Raw genomic sequence first — 17,650 nt, forward strand, 5'->3', positions numbered from 1 at the left:
TGTGTCTTACATGTCATGTTTCTGATTCGTTTCTGACTCTATACTTTTATAATGTATATGTTGTATTTGAGAGGATATGATTTTGTCTGGTCTGCTGTGTTCAGCCAGAAAAACTCAAAACATTTTTGTGTTTTAGAAATAGAATTAGAAAGTTATGGTTGGCTCTCAATAAGGATATACTCAGCTGCCAGGTAGTCTGAGGGTAGTGGAGTAGTCTTTTAGTTATGCAAGCATTAAGTATGTGTTTTGGTTTTCTTAGAAGTTACAGTACTAGACTGAATTTTGTGTGTGAGTTGAAATAAAGTGTCCTATCAGTGATGGAAAAAAGGTGCTAGGTAGCTTTATCTCATTGCTTTGCATTCATGAAGTACAGAATCTAGATCTGAGGAACTAAGTTGAATGTACTTTTTATTCTTGTTTTTCAGAGGCCCAGAAGACACAATAAATGATTGTAAAATCCTTTTTATAGAGGAAATGTACAAGATTGAAAAGCCAGGAGCGTATCCATTGACATTTGGGGATGGAGATTTCAAAAGTATGCTTTTTTTATTATTTGAAGTACAAATTGAGTTATGTTTCTTTTTAAAAGTAGAAGGATCAGCATCCAGAAGTAATAATAATTGTTTTGTGTGTTCAGGAAAGTAATAACATAGAATTCTTTTTAGATTTCTGTTCTAAAAGTATATTTACAGTAAGGTGGCTCTATTATTTACAGTTGGAAACTAGTAACATCTTACTGCTACCAGTAATAAGTAAAAAGGGGAACAGCTGATAACATTCTAAATGAACTGCGCTGAATGAGTTTTTAAAATTATGTGTGTTAAGGAAGTGAATGTTTATTGCTGACTCTGCAAAATTATCTACAATGGCAACATTTGATGTGACATGACTATAGATTAATCATAGAATCATTTAGGCTGGAAAAGATCCTTAAGATCGAGGCTAATGGTAAACCTATCACTGCCAGGCTTACTATTAAACCATGTCCCTACGTACCACATCTTTTAAATACCTCCAGGGGTATTTAAAAGGATATTTAAATCACACCCAGGGTGATTCAACCAATTCCTTGGGCAGCCTGTTCCAATGCTTGACAACTCTTTTTTGGTGAAGAAGTTTTTCCTAATATCCAATCTAAACTTCCCCTGGCACAACTTGAGGTAATTTCCTCTTGTCCTATTACTTGTTACTTGGGAGAAGAGAAGGACCCTTCATCTCTTTTCAACCTCTTTTCAGGTAGTTGCAGAGAGTTATAAGCTTTTCTCTTCAGCCTCTTTTCAGGTAGTTGCAGAGAGTTATAAGCTTTTCTCCAGGCTGAACAACCCCAGCTTCCTCAGCCGCTCCTCATAAGACTTGTGCTCTAGACCCTTCACCAGCTTCATTGCCCTTCTATGGACACACTCCAGCACCTCAATGTCTTTCTTGTCATGAGGGGCCCAAAGCTGAAAGTGTTTGAGGTGCAGCCTCACTATTCTGTATTTTGTACACTGATTGGCACCTCTATTGTTTCAAAGTCAAGCTCTTTAAATTACAGCTTTTTCCCTCCTGTTTTAACAGCTATTTCGCTGTTTGTAACCTCTTTGCTTAAACTACTCTGTGTAGAGGTATCTGTTTTGTTTCATTCTGTTCCTGGTCCCAACTTTATTCATTTCAGGATATCATTTACAAATCTTCATAAATAAATGTGACACAGACATATAATCTTTAAAATTGTAACCCTTAAAACTTAATCAATCTGGCAATTTAGCCTTATTTCTTGTTTTGAACTGCTCTTTTTCCTGATGCCAACTTTCTCACCACACTGCCCTTTTCATTTCTTCTGTTCATGTGATTCTGATTTTTTTGGTAAGCTGTCTTGCCTTTGTTCACTTATGCAGAGTGCACATCAGTTGAGCTGTATGCCGTAAGCAGTATACCCTGTACGGCTGGACTGAACTTACATCCCTATTCACACTTTGTATTTAAAATTTTAAAACATATATGCATATACCTATAAATGCACACAGCTACCATGGCTTATATGCTATGAAAAGCTGCAGACTTTTGTTAGAACAATGTTGGATGAAATTCAAAGAATTAATTTGCCTTAAATATTCTATGGGATTGTTGTAAGCACAATCAGAACATACCCTGGCTGTGTTTTTTACAGCTACATGTGCTTTCCAGAAGATAGAATGCCTGCTTTGAAAACAGTCAAACATAATGTGTTCACACTATAAACAACAATACATGACCATATGTAAGTTAGGTTTTACACGTATGAATTACATAAAAATGTAAACATTAAATTTAGCATTTACAGTTAAAAATAAGGTAGCTATTTTCAGATTATTTAATGAAAATCTGAATTCTGCAGCCCAGGAAAAAAGTAGAACTAATCCTACCAGAAAAGTAGAAAACTTGGAAGTTACATATTTGCAAATCTATTGCAAATATTTATATGCAAAATGGAAGTAAGACCTGTATATCAACCTATATTACTTCCATCAGAATACAAATTTGTGCTATAAATATCAGGTAACTCTTCCCACCGAAGAAGAGAGAACATGAAATGGTACATGCAACTTTAGTTAGTGTTGGTAGGGGTGAACAGACTTGTCTTCATGTGACCAATAGTGCAGATATAAGCAGGGCATTTGACTTACAGTATGGTTAAAGCAGAAATGTGAAAAATTAAAGTCATGTCATGAAAATGACAGTTTGTAATTTGTTTGTGTACTGAGGAAAGTTGAAAACTCCAGGTATTGTTTAACTGAATCCCCTCCCTTGATTTGCTGGCCACACTTCTTTTTAGGCAGCCCAGGGTATGATTGGCTTTCTGAGCTGCAAGGGCACATTGCTGGCTCATAACTAAATTTTTTCAACCATTGATAACCAATCAATGACTATCTATATCATTGATGAAGATATTAAGTAGTATAGTTCCCATTGTGGACTTTTGAGGGACACTGCTTGTTACTGGTTTCCACTTGGACGTTGAGCCATTGAATGTGGACCATCCGCTTGTTGGATGTGGTCATCCAGCCAAGTCCTTATCTACCTACCTAATAGTTCATCCATCAAACCCATATCTCTCCAATTTAGCAGGAAGAATATTGTGGGGGACTGCATCAAAGGCTTTATAGGAGCCCAGGCAGATGACATCTGTAGTTCCTCCCTTGTCCACTGATGCATTCAGTCCATTGTAGAGGGCAATTCTTCAGGCATGATTGGCCCTTGGTGAAGCCATGTTGGCTGTCTTTAAGTACCTCCCTGTCTTCCATATACTTCAACGTGTTTTCCAGGAGTCTGTTCTATGGTCTTACTGAGCACTGAGGTGAAGCTGACTGGTCAATAATTCCCAGGGTTTTCCTTTTGCCTTTTTTAAAGAAAGGTTCAATATGCTTTTTCCTGTAGTCAGTGGGGCCTTTCCCTGACTGCCATGACTTTTCAGATATGATGGAGAGTGGCTTAGCAACTACATAAGACAATTCCCTCAGGTCTCTGGGATGCATCTTGTCAGGTACCATAGACTTATGTATGTTCAGGTTCCTCAGGTGGTCACAAACCTGATCTTTTACAGTGGGAGGGGCTTTGCTCCCCTAGTCACTGCCTTGAAATTTAGGGACTTAAGAGATGTGAGGAGAGTGAAAACTGAGGCCAAAAATTTGCTGCCTTCTTCAGCCTTCCCCATATTGGTTCTCAATAGTTCCGTCTCATTTATGGGGGCAGTGAGGTGGATGGGGGACGGGTACATTTTCTTTAAGTTTCCTTTTCTGAGCAAGGTACCTGTAGAAGCCATTACTATTCTTTGCATCCCTTGCCAAATCCAGCTCCAGCTGTGCCTTAGCTTTCTTATTCCCATCCCTACACATCCAGGCAGCATCCCTATATTCTTTTCAGGATACATGTCCCTGCTTCCTGTCTGTGCATTTCCCTTCTTACACTTCAGTTTGACCAGGAGGTCCTTACTCAGCCATGCTGATGTCCCACCCTTCTTGCGTGATCGCTTACACATGAGAACTGAGATCTCTCCTGTTGTAGGAAAAATGTCCTTAAAGAGCTGCTAGCTCTGTTCTTCTACTTTAGCCCTGAGGGCGGTTTCCCAGGAGGTCCCATGCTGTAATTACCTAAACAAATGGAAGTTCACTCTCCTGAAGTTCAAGATCTTGACTTTACTCTTTACCTGGTGCGTATCCCTGAAGACTGAATTTCATGAGTGCATGGTAACTTCAGCCCAGGCTGCCAGACATCTTGACCTCTATAATTAGTTCCTCTCTGTTGGTAGGCAACTGGCCCAGTAATGCTTCTCCTCTGATTGGGCTGTGTATCACTTGGATTAAGAAATTCTCCTTAATGCTCTCCAAGGGCCTCCTGGACTGCTTACAGCTTGCTGTGCTGCTTTTCCAGCAGATGTCAGGGTGACTGAAGTTCCCCAGCTGGATCAGAGCCTGCAAGCGTCATACTTCCTGTAGTCGAAGTAAGAACACTTCATCAACAGGGTCCTCTTGCTGGGGTGGTGGGTGGTAAGCACCATCCATGACGTTTCCTTTGTTGACTTGGATTTTTACCCATAAGCTCTTAACCTGTTCATCACTGTTTTTCAAAGACAGCTCTGTGCAATCAGTCCATCAAATGTGTGCAAATTGCCCACCCCTCCTTCAGTTCCAGCACTCCAGTCATGGGATTCATCCCACCTGGTTCCAGTGATGGTGATTAGATCATGGCTTTCCATCTGTGGAGCCGCTTCTAATTCCTCCTGTTTGTTATACGTGCTGCATGCGTTGGTGTAGTGACATTTCAGGTGGGCTATCGACTGTGTCACCTTTTTAGAGGAAAAAGCCATAATTCCTTTGAGGCATTTCACAGGTGTTTCCCTGTTGGTTCCTAATACATCAGCAGCCCCTGACTCTTCTTTGTTACTCAAAACTCCTTCCCCTTTCCTCTCTAAGTCCCGTTGCTTCCACCTTTCAAGATAGAAGTATTCTTCAAGGTCCTCCAGAAAGACTGCAGATACACACAGCACTTGGCATTCCAGTCCCCCTTTCTTACAAGACTTTCAGTCTGAAGTTTCTCTCACAGACATTACATACTGCTCTTTCAAATTTTCTGTAAAGTCTGTTCAGTTGGGAGGGCAATTTTTTCCTCAGCAGGAAGGGGCTGGATTTCTACAAACCCATAGCCTTTCCTTTACTTCTCAGTATGCTTAGGAAAGTGTAAATGTATCTGGAACTCCTCTGGATGCATCAGGGATCCACCTCATCTTTCTGTTGAAGAATCAGCTGCTGAAAGAAATACTTACTTTGATTGCTTATGTTATCCAAGCAAACTAACTTACAGGCTATATAGCCACTGAAGGCAGCAACTTAGGTAGTGACTCATTGTGAAGAAAAACTGAAAAATAAAGCTGAGAGAGTATGTAAGCTGGTCCTTGAATATTGTTCTCTTGTGCTAGGGGTGATGGAGAGACTCATACTAGATGTCATCTCCAAACAAGTTGAAGAGTGGGGGGTTATTGGAAGTGGGCAACACGGGTTTACCAAGGGTAAATCATGTATGACCAATCTGATAGCCTTCTATGATGCCATAACCGGTTGGTTGGATGAGGGGAGGGCAGCAGATGTCATCTACCTTGACTTCAGCAAGGCTTTTGACACTGTCTCCCATAACATCCTCATTGGGAAACTGAGGCAGTATGGGCTGGATGAGGGGACAGTGAGGTGGATTGAGAACTGGCTGTGTGACAGGACCCAAAGGGTAATTATTAATGGAGCAGGTTCAAGTTGGAAGCCTGTAACCAGTGGAGTCCCCCAGGGGTCAATACTTGGACCCGTGCTGTTTAATATATTCATCAGTGACCTGGACGAGGGGACAGAGTGTATCCTCAGCAAGTTTGCTGATGATACCAAACTGGGAGGAGTGGCTGACACCCCGGAGGGCTGTGCTGCCATCCAGCGAGACTTGGACAGGCTGGAGGGCTGGGCAAAGAAGAACCTCATGAGGTTCAACAGGGAAAAGTGTAGGGTCCTGCACCTGGGGAAGAAGAATGTCAGGCACCAATACAGGTTAGGGGTGGACCCGCTAGAGGCAACTACTGAAGAGAAAGATCTAGGGGTCCTGGTGGACAGTAAAATGGCAATGAGTAAACAGTGTGCTCTTGCGGCCAGGAAGGCCAATGGTATCTTGGGTTGTATAGGGAAGAGTGTAGCCAGCAGGTCAAGGGAAGTCATTCTCCCCCTCTACTCTGCACTGGTGAGGCCACAACTGGAGTACTGTGTCCAGTTCTGGGCTCCCCAGTTCAAGAGGGACAGGGAACTACTAGAAAGAGTCCAGCGTAGGGCTACAAAGATGATTCAGGGATTGGAGCATCTCCCTTATGAGGAGAGACTGAGAGAGCTGGGACTCTTTAGTCTGGAGAAGAGAAGGCTGAGGGGAGACCTTATCAACGCCTACAAGTATCTCAAGGGAGGGTTGAAGGAGGAGGGAGCCAGACTCTTTTCAGTGGTTCCCACCGAGAGGACGAGGGGCAACGGGCACAAGTTGGAACATAAGAGGTTCCACTCAAATATGAGGAGAAACTTCTTCACGGTGAGGGTGACGGAACCCTGGAACAGGCTGCCCAGGGAGGTTGTGGAGTCCCCTTCTTTGGAGATTTTCAAAACCCGCCTGGATGTAGTCCTGAGTAACATGCTCTAGCTCTAGGCAATCCTGCTTCAGCAGGGGAGTTGGACTAGATGATCTCTATGGTCCCTTCCAACTCTAGAAATTCAGTGAAATTCAGTGAAATTCAGTAGTTGTGTATGGGGTTTGAAAAATTCTAGTCTCCACTAAAAATGTATCAGGCAGCAGTATGAAAAAGAATAATCTGTGTTTTCCTAAGGGTTAAATCTTTCATGGGAATAGGCAGTGCTTTCTTAAATATTATGATTTTTTGCTTGTGCCCTTTTCTTGTTGTCTCGTGTTCTCTCTGTTTAGCAGTTGTGGAAGGATATGATGTTTATGCTGTCTCTGAAGGGCTGTAGGGGGATTTGCAGGAGTAGTTTGTTTTCATTTTTGTAGTGGGATTGCTCTTCAAATTCCTTATTAATGAACTTGCTTGTGACATCATGGACATACTCAGGAAGGTTTTGTCCCAGAGAATGAAAGTGTTATTTTTTGTACGACTAATGCCTTTTGGGTACTTTTGGCAGAGGTTATGACAAGGATAAGTTTATCTGTCCTTATTACACTGTCCTTCCAGGCCAATTGCCCTTTTGAATAGGCATTATCAAATGGTTCAGGTAGTTTGCTTGCGGACTTACAAGAACATTTCTTCCAAGTGTTGATATTCCAGCTCCTTCAGTTTCTGAACTTCTGTAAGCTGTGCTTATTTTTTTTTTCTTCCAGAGTGGTACTCAAAATAACTTTTTCTGGCCCATTCTAAACTTTAAGAAAAATGTTCTTTTATCTCAGGCTACTAGATTCTCCGGCTTCCTACTTCCAACTCCACACTCTCAAATAGTCTTCCTTGTCTTCTGATTCAAAGCCAACTACTTCTTTCAGATGAAATACTATTTCCAGACATTTGGAACTATTTTATTAATTATTGTATTTAGACTAGCTTAAGCTCGAATTCATTTCTGTGGCGTTTCTAGAAGACTTTCGCACAGAACATATACATGGGGTTTTTTTAATTTTAATGTTGGAATTCTTTGAGCTATTAAGTTCTCTTCTGAAGTCTGATCTTATTTCTCTGGACCTTCTTGTTTCAAACTTGTTTCAAACATTTCTCATGTAAATGTTTATGCTGCTACAAGTATTCAGTGTTTCTTCCCTTTCCTCTTTCATATCTAGTTTAGGCTACTAAATATTTTCTTTTTGTTTTATCTCTTGCTTGTATAAAAACAATTTTTTTTTCTCTGGTTGAGGAGTCAATGCCAATGGTTTTGCTTCATGGGTCTGAATTTCCAAGCGAGATGAAACAGAAAGTTAGTGTTTCTTTGTGTGTGAACTTGACTGCTGCTATGAAACAACTGGTGTTTTGGGGTTGTCTGTGGTGTCAGACTCCTAATTCTTCTATCCAACTGTAAATTTAATTTCAGGGGAAGAGAACTGTTCCAGATTGTGGTTTCATCTTCCTTTGACTGTTACTAGTTACCTAATCGGAATTTCTTCATGGCTCTATTTAAGAAGACTCCAGCTAGAGATTGTGAAAGGCTCCATCTGTAGGGAGAGTGTGCAGGTGGCATGTTGGAAACGGGAGGGGAGAAAATAAGAGATGCTGCTGCTTAGTCATTTTCTTTACTGCTTGTTTATACAGCAGAAAAAAATCCCTTTATCCTAGATAGTCAAATATTTAATTCTAGGAGAAAAGCATTTTCAAGAGGGCAGTGTTCATGGGCAGAAATAATTTTTTGCTGTACTTTTCTAAGATACATGGCATTTGACTTTTGTTTTGTTTTTGACAGGAAAAAGTGGCCCTGAATGCAAGCACTGTAGGGCTGATCCAGAGAAGGAGTGCCGTTTTTGTTCATGTTATTTGTGTGGTGGAAAACAGGATGCTCACATGCAACTCCTGTGTGATGAATGTAATATGGCTTATCATATATACTGCCTGAACCCTCCCTTAAGCAAGATACCAGAAGATGAGGACTGGTAAATATACAAGGATGATTTACTTACCTATATTGCCATTCTATACATGGTACTATTTTGTTACTTGTACCTCATGAGAGAGAATGCTGAAGAATTTTTATACTGCTGTGTTTTTCATCCATCTACTTAATATAAACCTTAAGTTTTTTGTCAAGGTAATTCTTTCAAATCCGTTGACAAAGGATTAGTAGCTTTAATGACCATTGTGCAGTTTCAAAACTGGTATGTTCATTTTATTCATTATGACCTTCTGCGACATTATCTGATCTGATTGCATTTATCAACAGTGGTTGTTTCCCAGCCTTTTATTTTTGTTCAAGCTTCACTGCTTGAACTGTTCTCTTACACTCACCCTTCTCTTTCTCTTCATCCTATGTCCCTGTTGCTGCCCTTATGCCCTTCATGTATCTATTGTTGCCTCTACTCCATTCATTTCTCCTACTGTGGGAAGACCACCACCTTGATACCTGTCATTTCCTCTGTCTCTGGTTCTACCAGTAGGAAAACCAAGCTAACCGGCATTGTTAAATGATGATAACTGTATTTTGAAGTGAATCTGCATGGACCCATTAGCAGCCCATTAAATTATCTTGGGTTCTGTACCATTTTTTGTCTTTTTAGTGATCTACAATTTACACTGTTCATATTTATCACCTGCCTGTGACTTAGATGGGAAGCTAATCCTCTTTATAAATGAGTATTAAATAGGACTTTATTCTAAGAAATTTTTACATTACATAGACATCAATAAATATCTAAGATGTCTATGGATACATTTTATGGAATCTCTTTGGACCTTGTGATTAAATTTTATGTAAAATCTGTGTGAGTGCTTTGGAAGTTTTAACATTCTCTGAAAATAAATAATTTCCTATACCATAGTGGATGCCATATTAGGTTTGTTTATTGGTCCATGCTTAATGGTCTGTGTGTTTTCTGGAGCATTGTGTTTTTTCTGAACTCCTCCTGTGTTTATGCCAATGTGTGACTTAGTGATTGAGACCATTAATATTGATAGCTCTTTCTAAGTGTGTACATTTGGCCACAGGGATATTGTTGTTGGATCTTAATCTTTTCCCATGAAATTTCTGCCCTGGGAAGAGTTGCATTTGCTGTTTGTGGAGGAACTGCTGGTTTGAAACACTATCTAAAAAATACTTTCATTACCTGCTAGAAATATGTATGGGTAATTGAAACTAAAAATAGCATTTATTTTAATATTTTGTATGTGCTTTCCACTTCTTGCATGTGCAAAATGATTACAGTGCTTAATCAGCAATGTTTATTAGACAGCATTTTAGTCTGAACTATCCCCAAGTCTTCTACAGTCAGGGCAGACTGGTCTTCAGTGCATGACATCTTCTTGCTTCCTACTATTTGTCAACATAAGTGAGTTGATGTTACATGTTGGAAGCCATTCTCAGCACACAAGTGGTTTATTACTGACTGCAATCCATAAGCAATATTTTTACCTGGTTGCACCTGATCTTTGGATATAGCAGATGAGAAGTTCTTTTTTGACTTCCTTCATGCAGAATATTCATTGAGACCATCTGTTTGGAAGTACACATCTGTTCTGTCCGTCCATTTTTCAGTTGCCTGTTACTCTCAGAACCAGCTCTAACTCAGTATTCCAGCAACAAGGAAGTCCCAACTGTTTGCCAGTACTAGTCACAGAAAGGCTTGTGATAATGTACATGCTTCAAGTCAGTGACCCCGTTCCACAAAACCTTCAAATCCTTCTTACACCTTGAAAATAATTTATTCACTCTGTTTTCTTCTACATTCTCAAATGCACAGAAGGTTTGATAGGCATTGCAGGATATTGATATTGAAGTCTCATCAGCCATCAGTGTCTCTCTGGTTTGGCTAGTGTGCTAAGATTATCTTAGCTTGCTGCCTGCTTCAAAATGTTTTTCAGATTAGGTGTTAGTGTTCTAGTCTTCACTGGTGCTCATTTGGTTTCAAAAACTTCTTATGAAATGTGAATTGTCCTATTTCAGAGGTATACAGAGAAAGTTAAAAGAATAGAAATTTTTTCAGTGTTGCCCTTGCTGCCCAGACTCCCTACTCTCTTCCATTAATATCACTATAACTGCACTGCATAGCTCCCGAGGACCGTTTTCCTCCATACAGAAGATTCAGTGCTCTGCAGACAACCACAAAAGAATTAATTGGCTGAAAGCATGGTCTTTAGTGTCCTCCAGATCATATGTTAAGTGCGCTTTTAGACCCTTCTGCTTACATTTCAGACCAAAAATTTATGTATTTCCACATGTAGTAGAAGTTTAATTCATATAATTATAATGTCTTGGAAAATGGCTGTCAAGCTTTTTAGTTTGTTTCTGGTTGCTTCTGTAGTCATAGGAGCCTTGAGATTTATCCATGGCTTGTGACAGTTAATTTGGAGATACTTAGTGGTGCCAGCCCTGTGCAGTCTTAATGCCTGGTTGTATGTAGAAGGAGTGCAGTTATGCTGAGCAAAGCAGTGTCTCCCACCAAAGAGGAGGTCTGTGTTCTTTCATCTTCTTGCATACTAGCAAAGAGTCATGGCTGTCTGATTCTTAACTTCCTGAGAGATTTTATTTGCTTTAGAAGTGGAAAAATTCCCATTTATTATTTCTATAGTATAAAATTTGGCAAACTCTCTGCAGAGGCTAAGGCTGCAATTTGAGAAAGGGTTATAAGTTTCCCTTGTGGAGATTAAGTCACTCTATATGCAAACAGTATTTAATATTCCATACAAAACTCAGAGAAGCAGGGAATGCCATACTTAGTTCATCTTGTGAATTTGCACTATGTCATGTTCCTTCTTTTAATTGGTCATTGCATACTCTTTTTTTTTTTTTTAAACAACCATAGTGTTATTCAAAGTCTTACTGTTAGACAGTTTCAGCATCTTCTATTATTTTTAATTTCTTTTGATCTACATAGCTTCATTGTCTTAATGGTTCAACACCATTATTGACATAGTGAAATCTGTTCCTATGAACGTTAATCATTAATTCTTCTACTCATATCCACATACAAAAGTTAGTAAGTGCAAAATGGTAGTAGTAGAACTAGTGGTAGTTATCTAAATTAAGTTATCAGTGTAGATCAGGCTTCCTCTGCTAGTGGCATGTGGGTCAAACCCAGCCTATGCGAGCCAGAAACATGGATGATTGCCTTGCATTGGCATTCCTGGAGTGGGATTAAAAAGTTAGTAGAAGCAGAAAAAGTACCACTGTACTCCCTTTCTCTCTCTGCTGTAGTCACTGCATAAGACTATCTCCTACTTTCCTATCAGGATGGCTTTTTGTTAGCTGGAGTGGGTCTCAGCACTATGTTCCAAATGGCTTCGGTGTTGTGAAGTGAGTGTGTGCATACAGGTGTGTGTGTGTATGTGTGTCTGTGTCTACACACGGTACATGGTAGCTTGGTCCTGTTTGACATTCAGCTGTCTGCAGTGAAATTTGTCGTACTAGAAGCAAAAAATAAGGGTAGAGCGGGCAGGATGTAGAAATAGACCATGAATACTGGTTAGCAGTGTATTCCAGTCTTGGCTATCTTCTCCTTTCCACAATCTAAATGAAAGAGGACAGAATGAACAGAGAATACAGACATGGGGACCTTTCACATACCATGTGAGGAAGAATGTTTTGCCACCTGCACTCTACCTGCAAACATATTGAAGTGCCCTTTTTTATAAGTTGACAGTATTTGTTCATGTTGGGTTCATTTTTTAAGCCATGGGCTTCAGCTGCTTAAGACTGGTATATGTTTGCTAGCTTGAAGTATTCAGTCAAGATAAACAAATTGAAACTATTTTGGCTACAAGAAATGTGTTGCCGTTATGATGAAGTAATTGAGAATTTACTAAAACCTTTTTTTAGGTATTGTCCTTCCTGCAAAAATGATTCTAATGAAGTTGTAAAGGCTGGAGAAAAGCTCAAACAGAGTAAAAAGAAAGCAAAGATGCCATCTGCCAGTACTGAAAGCCAGAGAGACTGGGGCAAGGTAGAGTGTATTTGAGAAATAGCTGTTAGTGTAATTGTTCATGTATGTGTTACATCTATAATTCTACTTATATGTGCACAACACAAAATTCAGTACTGGGTTGCACAGACAATAAAACAATGCTTAATCCTGCCCACTGTCTACCAGCAGGTAAAGTAGTGGAAGAATTAAGGTGACTAGAAGTAAAAACAAAGAAAAACAACCCTTAAACACATTATTACTTGATTAACATTCTTTTTAACAATTGTTAACATATTTTAAAGTATGTTTGTTATAATGATCAGATTTCCTTATATCTGCATTGAATTTGCAAGTAGTCTTCAATATTATAAAACTAATTGATTTTGTCTAATGTATTTCTAGGGTATGGCCTGTGTTGGTCGCACTAAGGAATGCACTATCGTTCCTTCAAATCATTATGGACCTATACCTGGTGTTCCTGTTGGGACAACCTGGAAATTCAGAGTTCAGGTATGTTCTTTCAGTATTAGCTGTAGTTGAAGTAAGAATAATAACGAATGGGTTGGGCACTAAAATAAATTTGCATTGACAATTGCCATTTTCACCAGGACTAAACAAAGAAAATATACTATGATTCTAATACTGGAAGTGATGCTGTTATTAGTGAAGGTTGGAGTATACTAATTTTGCAATACAACTTAGTAAGAAGTCTATTGTCATTAGCATAAACAAATTCCACATGTTAAAATTCCAAGTGGGAGACGTAATGAAAAGAGTCAAGTATTTTCTAAAGTGTACTTCACATGAACTGTTTATCCCACTTAAGAGATGGAGAATGCAGATTTTTAAAATGTTAGATGATATCACTGTAAATTCGCTCCCTGCTGGTGTTTTTGGTTATGCATAACGGATGTCCAAATCTTCTTTTAGGCTGATGAACAGCTTAAACCAGTGTAAGCTTGTACTGCTGCTAAAATTAGCTGTCTATCCGGCCTTTGCTGTTTGTGCACTTTCTTGCACTGTCTCATTTTTTTATTGGAACTATTTATTGGGCTCTATGGTAAACTAGATTGATTAAAAAAAACTGGCAGGAAAATAATCCCATCTGGGGTAGGAAGGGAGTTAATTTTCCCAATCCATTTCACATTTTGGTTATATAAGCACAGTGCCAATACTCATAGAGACAGGCAAAAAAGCAAGGAGGATAGCACAACCTCATTTCGTGCAAGTACTGATTTTTTGTCGTTTTGAAGTCTCCAGCAAACTGCCAGGTTACTTCCTTTTTCTCCAGCCTTATCTGATAGCACTGTTTTTTTGTTTCATCTTTGAATTTTTCTATTGCCGTTTTTAGTCGGGGAAATAATTCTTTATTTTTAAAATCAGTTAGTTCTTTTTTCTCTTACATGTGTAAAGGGTTGTATTTGGATGTTTTCCATCATATTTGGAAGACTAGAAACAGGGTTTTTTTAAAGTGCTCGAGGACGGGTAAGCCAAGAATCAAAAGCCTCTTCTGATTTGTTTTCTGAACTTTTAATCATGAAGATGCTTTCTCATGAGAAGACGACAGATATTTTATTCTTCCATTAGTAGAAAGAACACTTCCCCTCTGCTGGTGGCATCTTCCAGTGAAGAATTCTGGATTTGGAAGGCCATGCAACTTGTAAGGGTGATAAGGATAGCAGCAGACATTCTCCCCTTAGCAACAGCTTTCAGTTTGTCTCCTTGGTAGAAATAGCAGTGAAGCAGTCAAAATCTAAACTTATTCTTTTGATCCTTTCTCACCTTGATGTCCATTGTCAACACTACCATCAATACGAGTCTTAAGACGAAGCAAATTAAATTTGAAATGTAAAATTATGCTGTTCGTCGCAACAGATATTTTATACGAGCTGGCTTGCTTAACAGGGAGGAATTCAGTTTTGATTCTTTGGGTTATTTCATTGACCTCTCCTGTCTTTGGAGAATTTATTTTTGTGAAGGCAATTAAAATAAATAGTTAGGGTTTTGGTGGCTTCCAGATTAAGCCTCATAAGTAAGAGGAGTTTCTAAAATCCCTTATGCAAATGCAAAATCTCAAAATCAGGTTTTATTTTCAGTGCTTCGACAATAATTGAAATTATTAGTTCACCTTTTTTTAGGAACTGCATTGATGACACCAAAGCTAATAGTTTTCAGATCTTTCTAGAGCTGATAGGACAAAGGAACCAAATTAGAGTGCTGCCTTTGTCAGAAAATTAAGCAGAGAATGCCAATTCTTATATGTTTAAGTGTGGACTAGACATCAAAAGTCAGCTACCATTTCTACATAATTATTTAATTTTGCATAAAAATGAAATACTTTGTCCTTTTTTATTTTTTTTAAAGACTGAAATGTTTACTACATAGAAAGTGAAATTACACTTTTGTTTCTCATATGACTAGTCTGCTGTATGAGAAATGAGTTTGTCTCAGCAAATCTATGAGAATTTAGAGACTGTAGTTTCTTTATTTCTGATTTGCCTAGTTTTTTATGACACAAACTCTCTTTTCCCTAGAAGGAAATTGACTAAGTATTGCTTCTGGAGAGAGCATCTGAAGAGCATCTTTGGCATGAATTACTTACCAGAGTTCATCTTTGGGGTGAATCACCTACCAGAAACCTAAATTTAATTGATAAAACCTGGAAATGAAAGAAGGGAGGGAGGAATGAATGAAAGAATGTTTCATACAGCAGGAAAGAGAAGCGCAATAGTGGGGCCTTTTTATTCAGCATACTTATAAGTGGTCTGGAAAAATTGGCAAATAGCTGATAAAGTTAGGTGAGAGTGCTAAGTTGTTGTGGATAGTAAATGTGGGGTGGGGAACAGTTCTAACTATATAATTTATAATGGGCTTTCAGATACTTATTCTTCTTATTATTTAGGAAAGAGACCTTCTAATAGCTGATTTTGAAAATATGTCATCTTAGTTGCCAATAGTGATTAAAAAAAAAATAATCGTGTTAAGTTATTGTGAATGGAAGAGTCAGGAAAATAAAATTTATTATGATGAACAACAATCAGGATGATGAAAGGAGTGGAATGGTTTTCATTCAACTGGAAAGACTTTTCATTCTCCAAGAAGATTGAAATTGTGATGCAGTGTAGATAGTTGCAAAATGATGTACAGTATGGGAAAAAGTGGTTAGGGACCAATATACATAATTTTGCAATTCAGAAAGGGGTCATCAAAAAGAAAAGGTCGGCTGCTCACTTCAAAATGAGCAAAAGTAATATTAGTTCATATTACAAGTGGTACTGCTGTGAACTCCTTTTCTCTCTTTGATCCTTTGGATCCAAAAGTTTTAAGTAGTTTAGGAAGTCTGAGTCACAGACAGCTGGACGCTGAGGATTGTGCAGGGAAGTATCATTGTGTTCTTGTATAGTTTTCGTACTGTGCATGGTTTTTGTCTTGTTAGAGACAGCATTTTTGGCCAGCTGGACCTTTGATCTGATGTATTGTATTATGAAAGTACAAAACTATAGTGAACAATGTAAAATTCCATGCAAGTTGCTTGAAAGTGTAGGTTGGGAAAAGGAGTTCAGGACTGGGACAGGCAGAATGAGAAAAACAGGCAAAGGCAAAGTCTGAAGGAAGATAGAAAGGTAGGAGGAATACTGCTTATGGAAAGAGTTGTGGAGATTTTTCCCAAAGAAGACAGTACCTTTACATCTTCCAGTGTCACCACTGTCCTACATTGTCCTTCCATTTTTTGGATTTTCTTCCTTAAAAACAAGTGGAATTCCCACCTTTAATGGCAATCTTACATTAAGTATTTATACAGATACCCCTGTACAATATTTTAAGCAGAAAGTTGATTGTTAAAAGTGATTGTAGGTGTCTCATTGTTTGAAAAAAGTGCTAGAAACTGGCTTTTTTCTGTTGCCAGGTGAGTGAAGCAGGTGTTCACAGACCACATGTGGGTGGAATCCACGGACGCAGTAATGATGGAGCTTATTCACTTGTATTAGCTGGAGGATTTGAAGATGAAGTGGTATGTCATTTATACAAGCAATGGTTTTGCTCTTCTAATGTATCAATGTTTGTAAAGATAGAGTTATGTCCTGAAACTAATGCTTGTGCAAATATGACTGTTAAAAAAATAACTACTACTAATAACAAACTTAATAGTTCTGTGTATTTTGGGGAGACATATGTAAGCAACTCTTTCTTAAAGAATGCTTATGCTCATACTTCAGCAAAATACCTCAATTACAGCTGAATTTTACATTGTTTAGGGTAGTTAAATTTCAGTATACTTTCAGAGTCTGAATTTCGTGTTATTTAAAATCTCATAGTGTAATTATATGCAAATTGTACATTTTATGTTCTGCTTTGGTCATGTTTTTTATTGCTTTCAACACAAATAGATGCTTCTTCCTTTGGGTTTGTTGTATTTCTAAATATGTGATACCTTTACTTTAATGAACCAAGAGTAAAAGGCACATCGTACTTGGTTCTATGAAGTTCTGAAGGTTCTTGGCTCCTACTGATGAGCGCTTTCTGAACTTCTTAAGAAAGTCTCAGTAGCTTGTGTTATGATCCCCAAAAGTGCTGGAAAAAAATTCTGCTTTGGTGTTAACATCTAAGTAACATAATGAAAGCAATTATGGTCCTACACTGAACAGTAACTGCGTCTGACTGTCGTCTCATGTTGACCAGCGTTTATTTATGAATAGATTACTGTTCTCTGCAATTGAATAAAGTGTACACAGAGTTACATCCTTTCCTGCAGTTCTGCTCCATCAGGTGGAATTTTGAATCATGCATCAGGTGAAGGATAAAGCAGTAAGCAATCCAGTTTCTTAAAACATGCATAGCTGTTAATCACAAGGAAGAAAGCACTAGGGGAAAAAAAAGAAGCATTGGAAAAAGCATCAAAATGTGATAGATTCTTTGCCAACAGCACCTACTGGCTGCTGCTGCTGCAGAGTACTGCCTCTGGAGGAGTTTGTGTCTTTCTTTAGCAAGTCACATGAGGAGGTACTTGGTGTTGGATACACTACTACACCAAGTACCTTAGTACCTAACCCAAGCTCTAGGCCTGTTACCTAGTGGA

The 17,650-nt window shown here is 38.7% G+C and overlaps 1 protein-coding gene across 2 annotated transcripts in view; it reads left to right on the forward strand.

The window, feature by feature from the left end:
- UHRF2 (ubiquitin-like with PHD and ring finger domains 2, E3 ubiquitin protein ligase) overlaps positions 1 to 17,650 on the forward strand; it is a 90,258-nt gene that overhangs the window by 52,511 nt on the left and 20,097 nt on the right. For both annotated transcript variants that reach the window (XM_014953937.1, XM_014953938.1), the window contains exons 5-9: positions 426 to 535; positions 8,427 to 8,613; positions 12,489 to 12,612; positions 12,976 to 13,083; positions 16,481 to 16,585. In XM_014953937.1, the coding sequence (XP_014809423.1) occupies positions 426 to 535; positions 8,427 to 8,613; positions 12,489 to 12,612; positions 12,976 to 13,083; positions 16,481 to 16,585 (634 nt within the window). The remainder of the gene's footprint in view (positions 1 to 425; positions 536 to 8,426; positions 8,614 to 12,488; positions 12,613 to 12,975; positions 13,084 to 16,480; positions 16,586 to 17,650) is intronic.

This window comes from Calidris pugnax, unplaced genomic scaffold (assembly GCF_001431845.1).
Source record: "Calidris pugnax isolate Ruff unplaced genomic scaffold, ASM143184v1 scaffold178, whole genome shotgun sequence".
Lineage (NCBI taxonomy): Eukaryota > Metazoa > Chordata > Aves > Charadriiformes > Scolopacidae > Calidris > Calidris pugnax.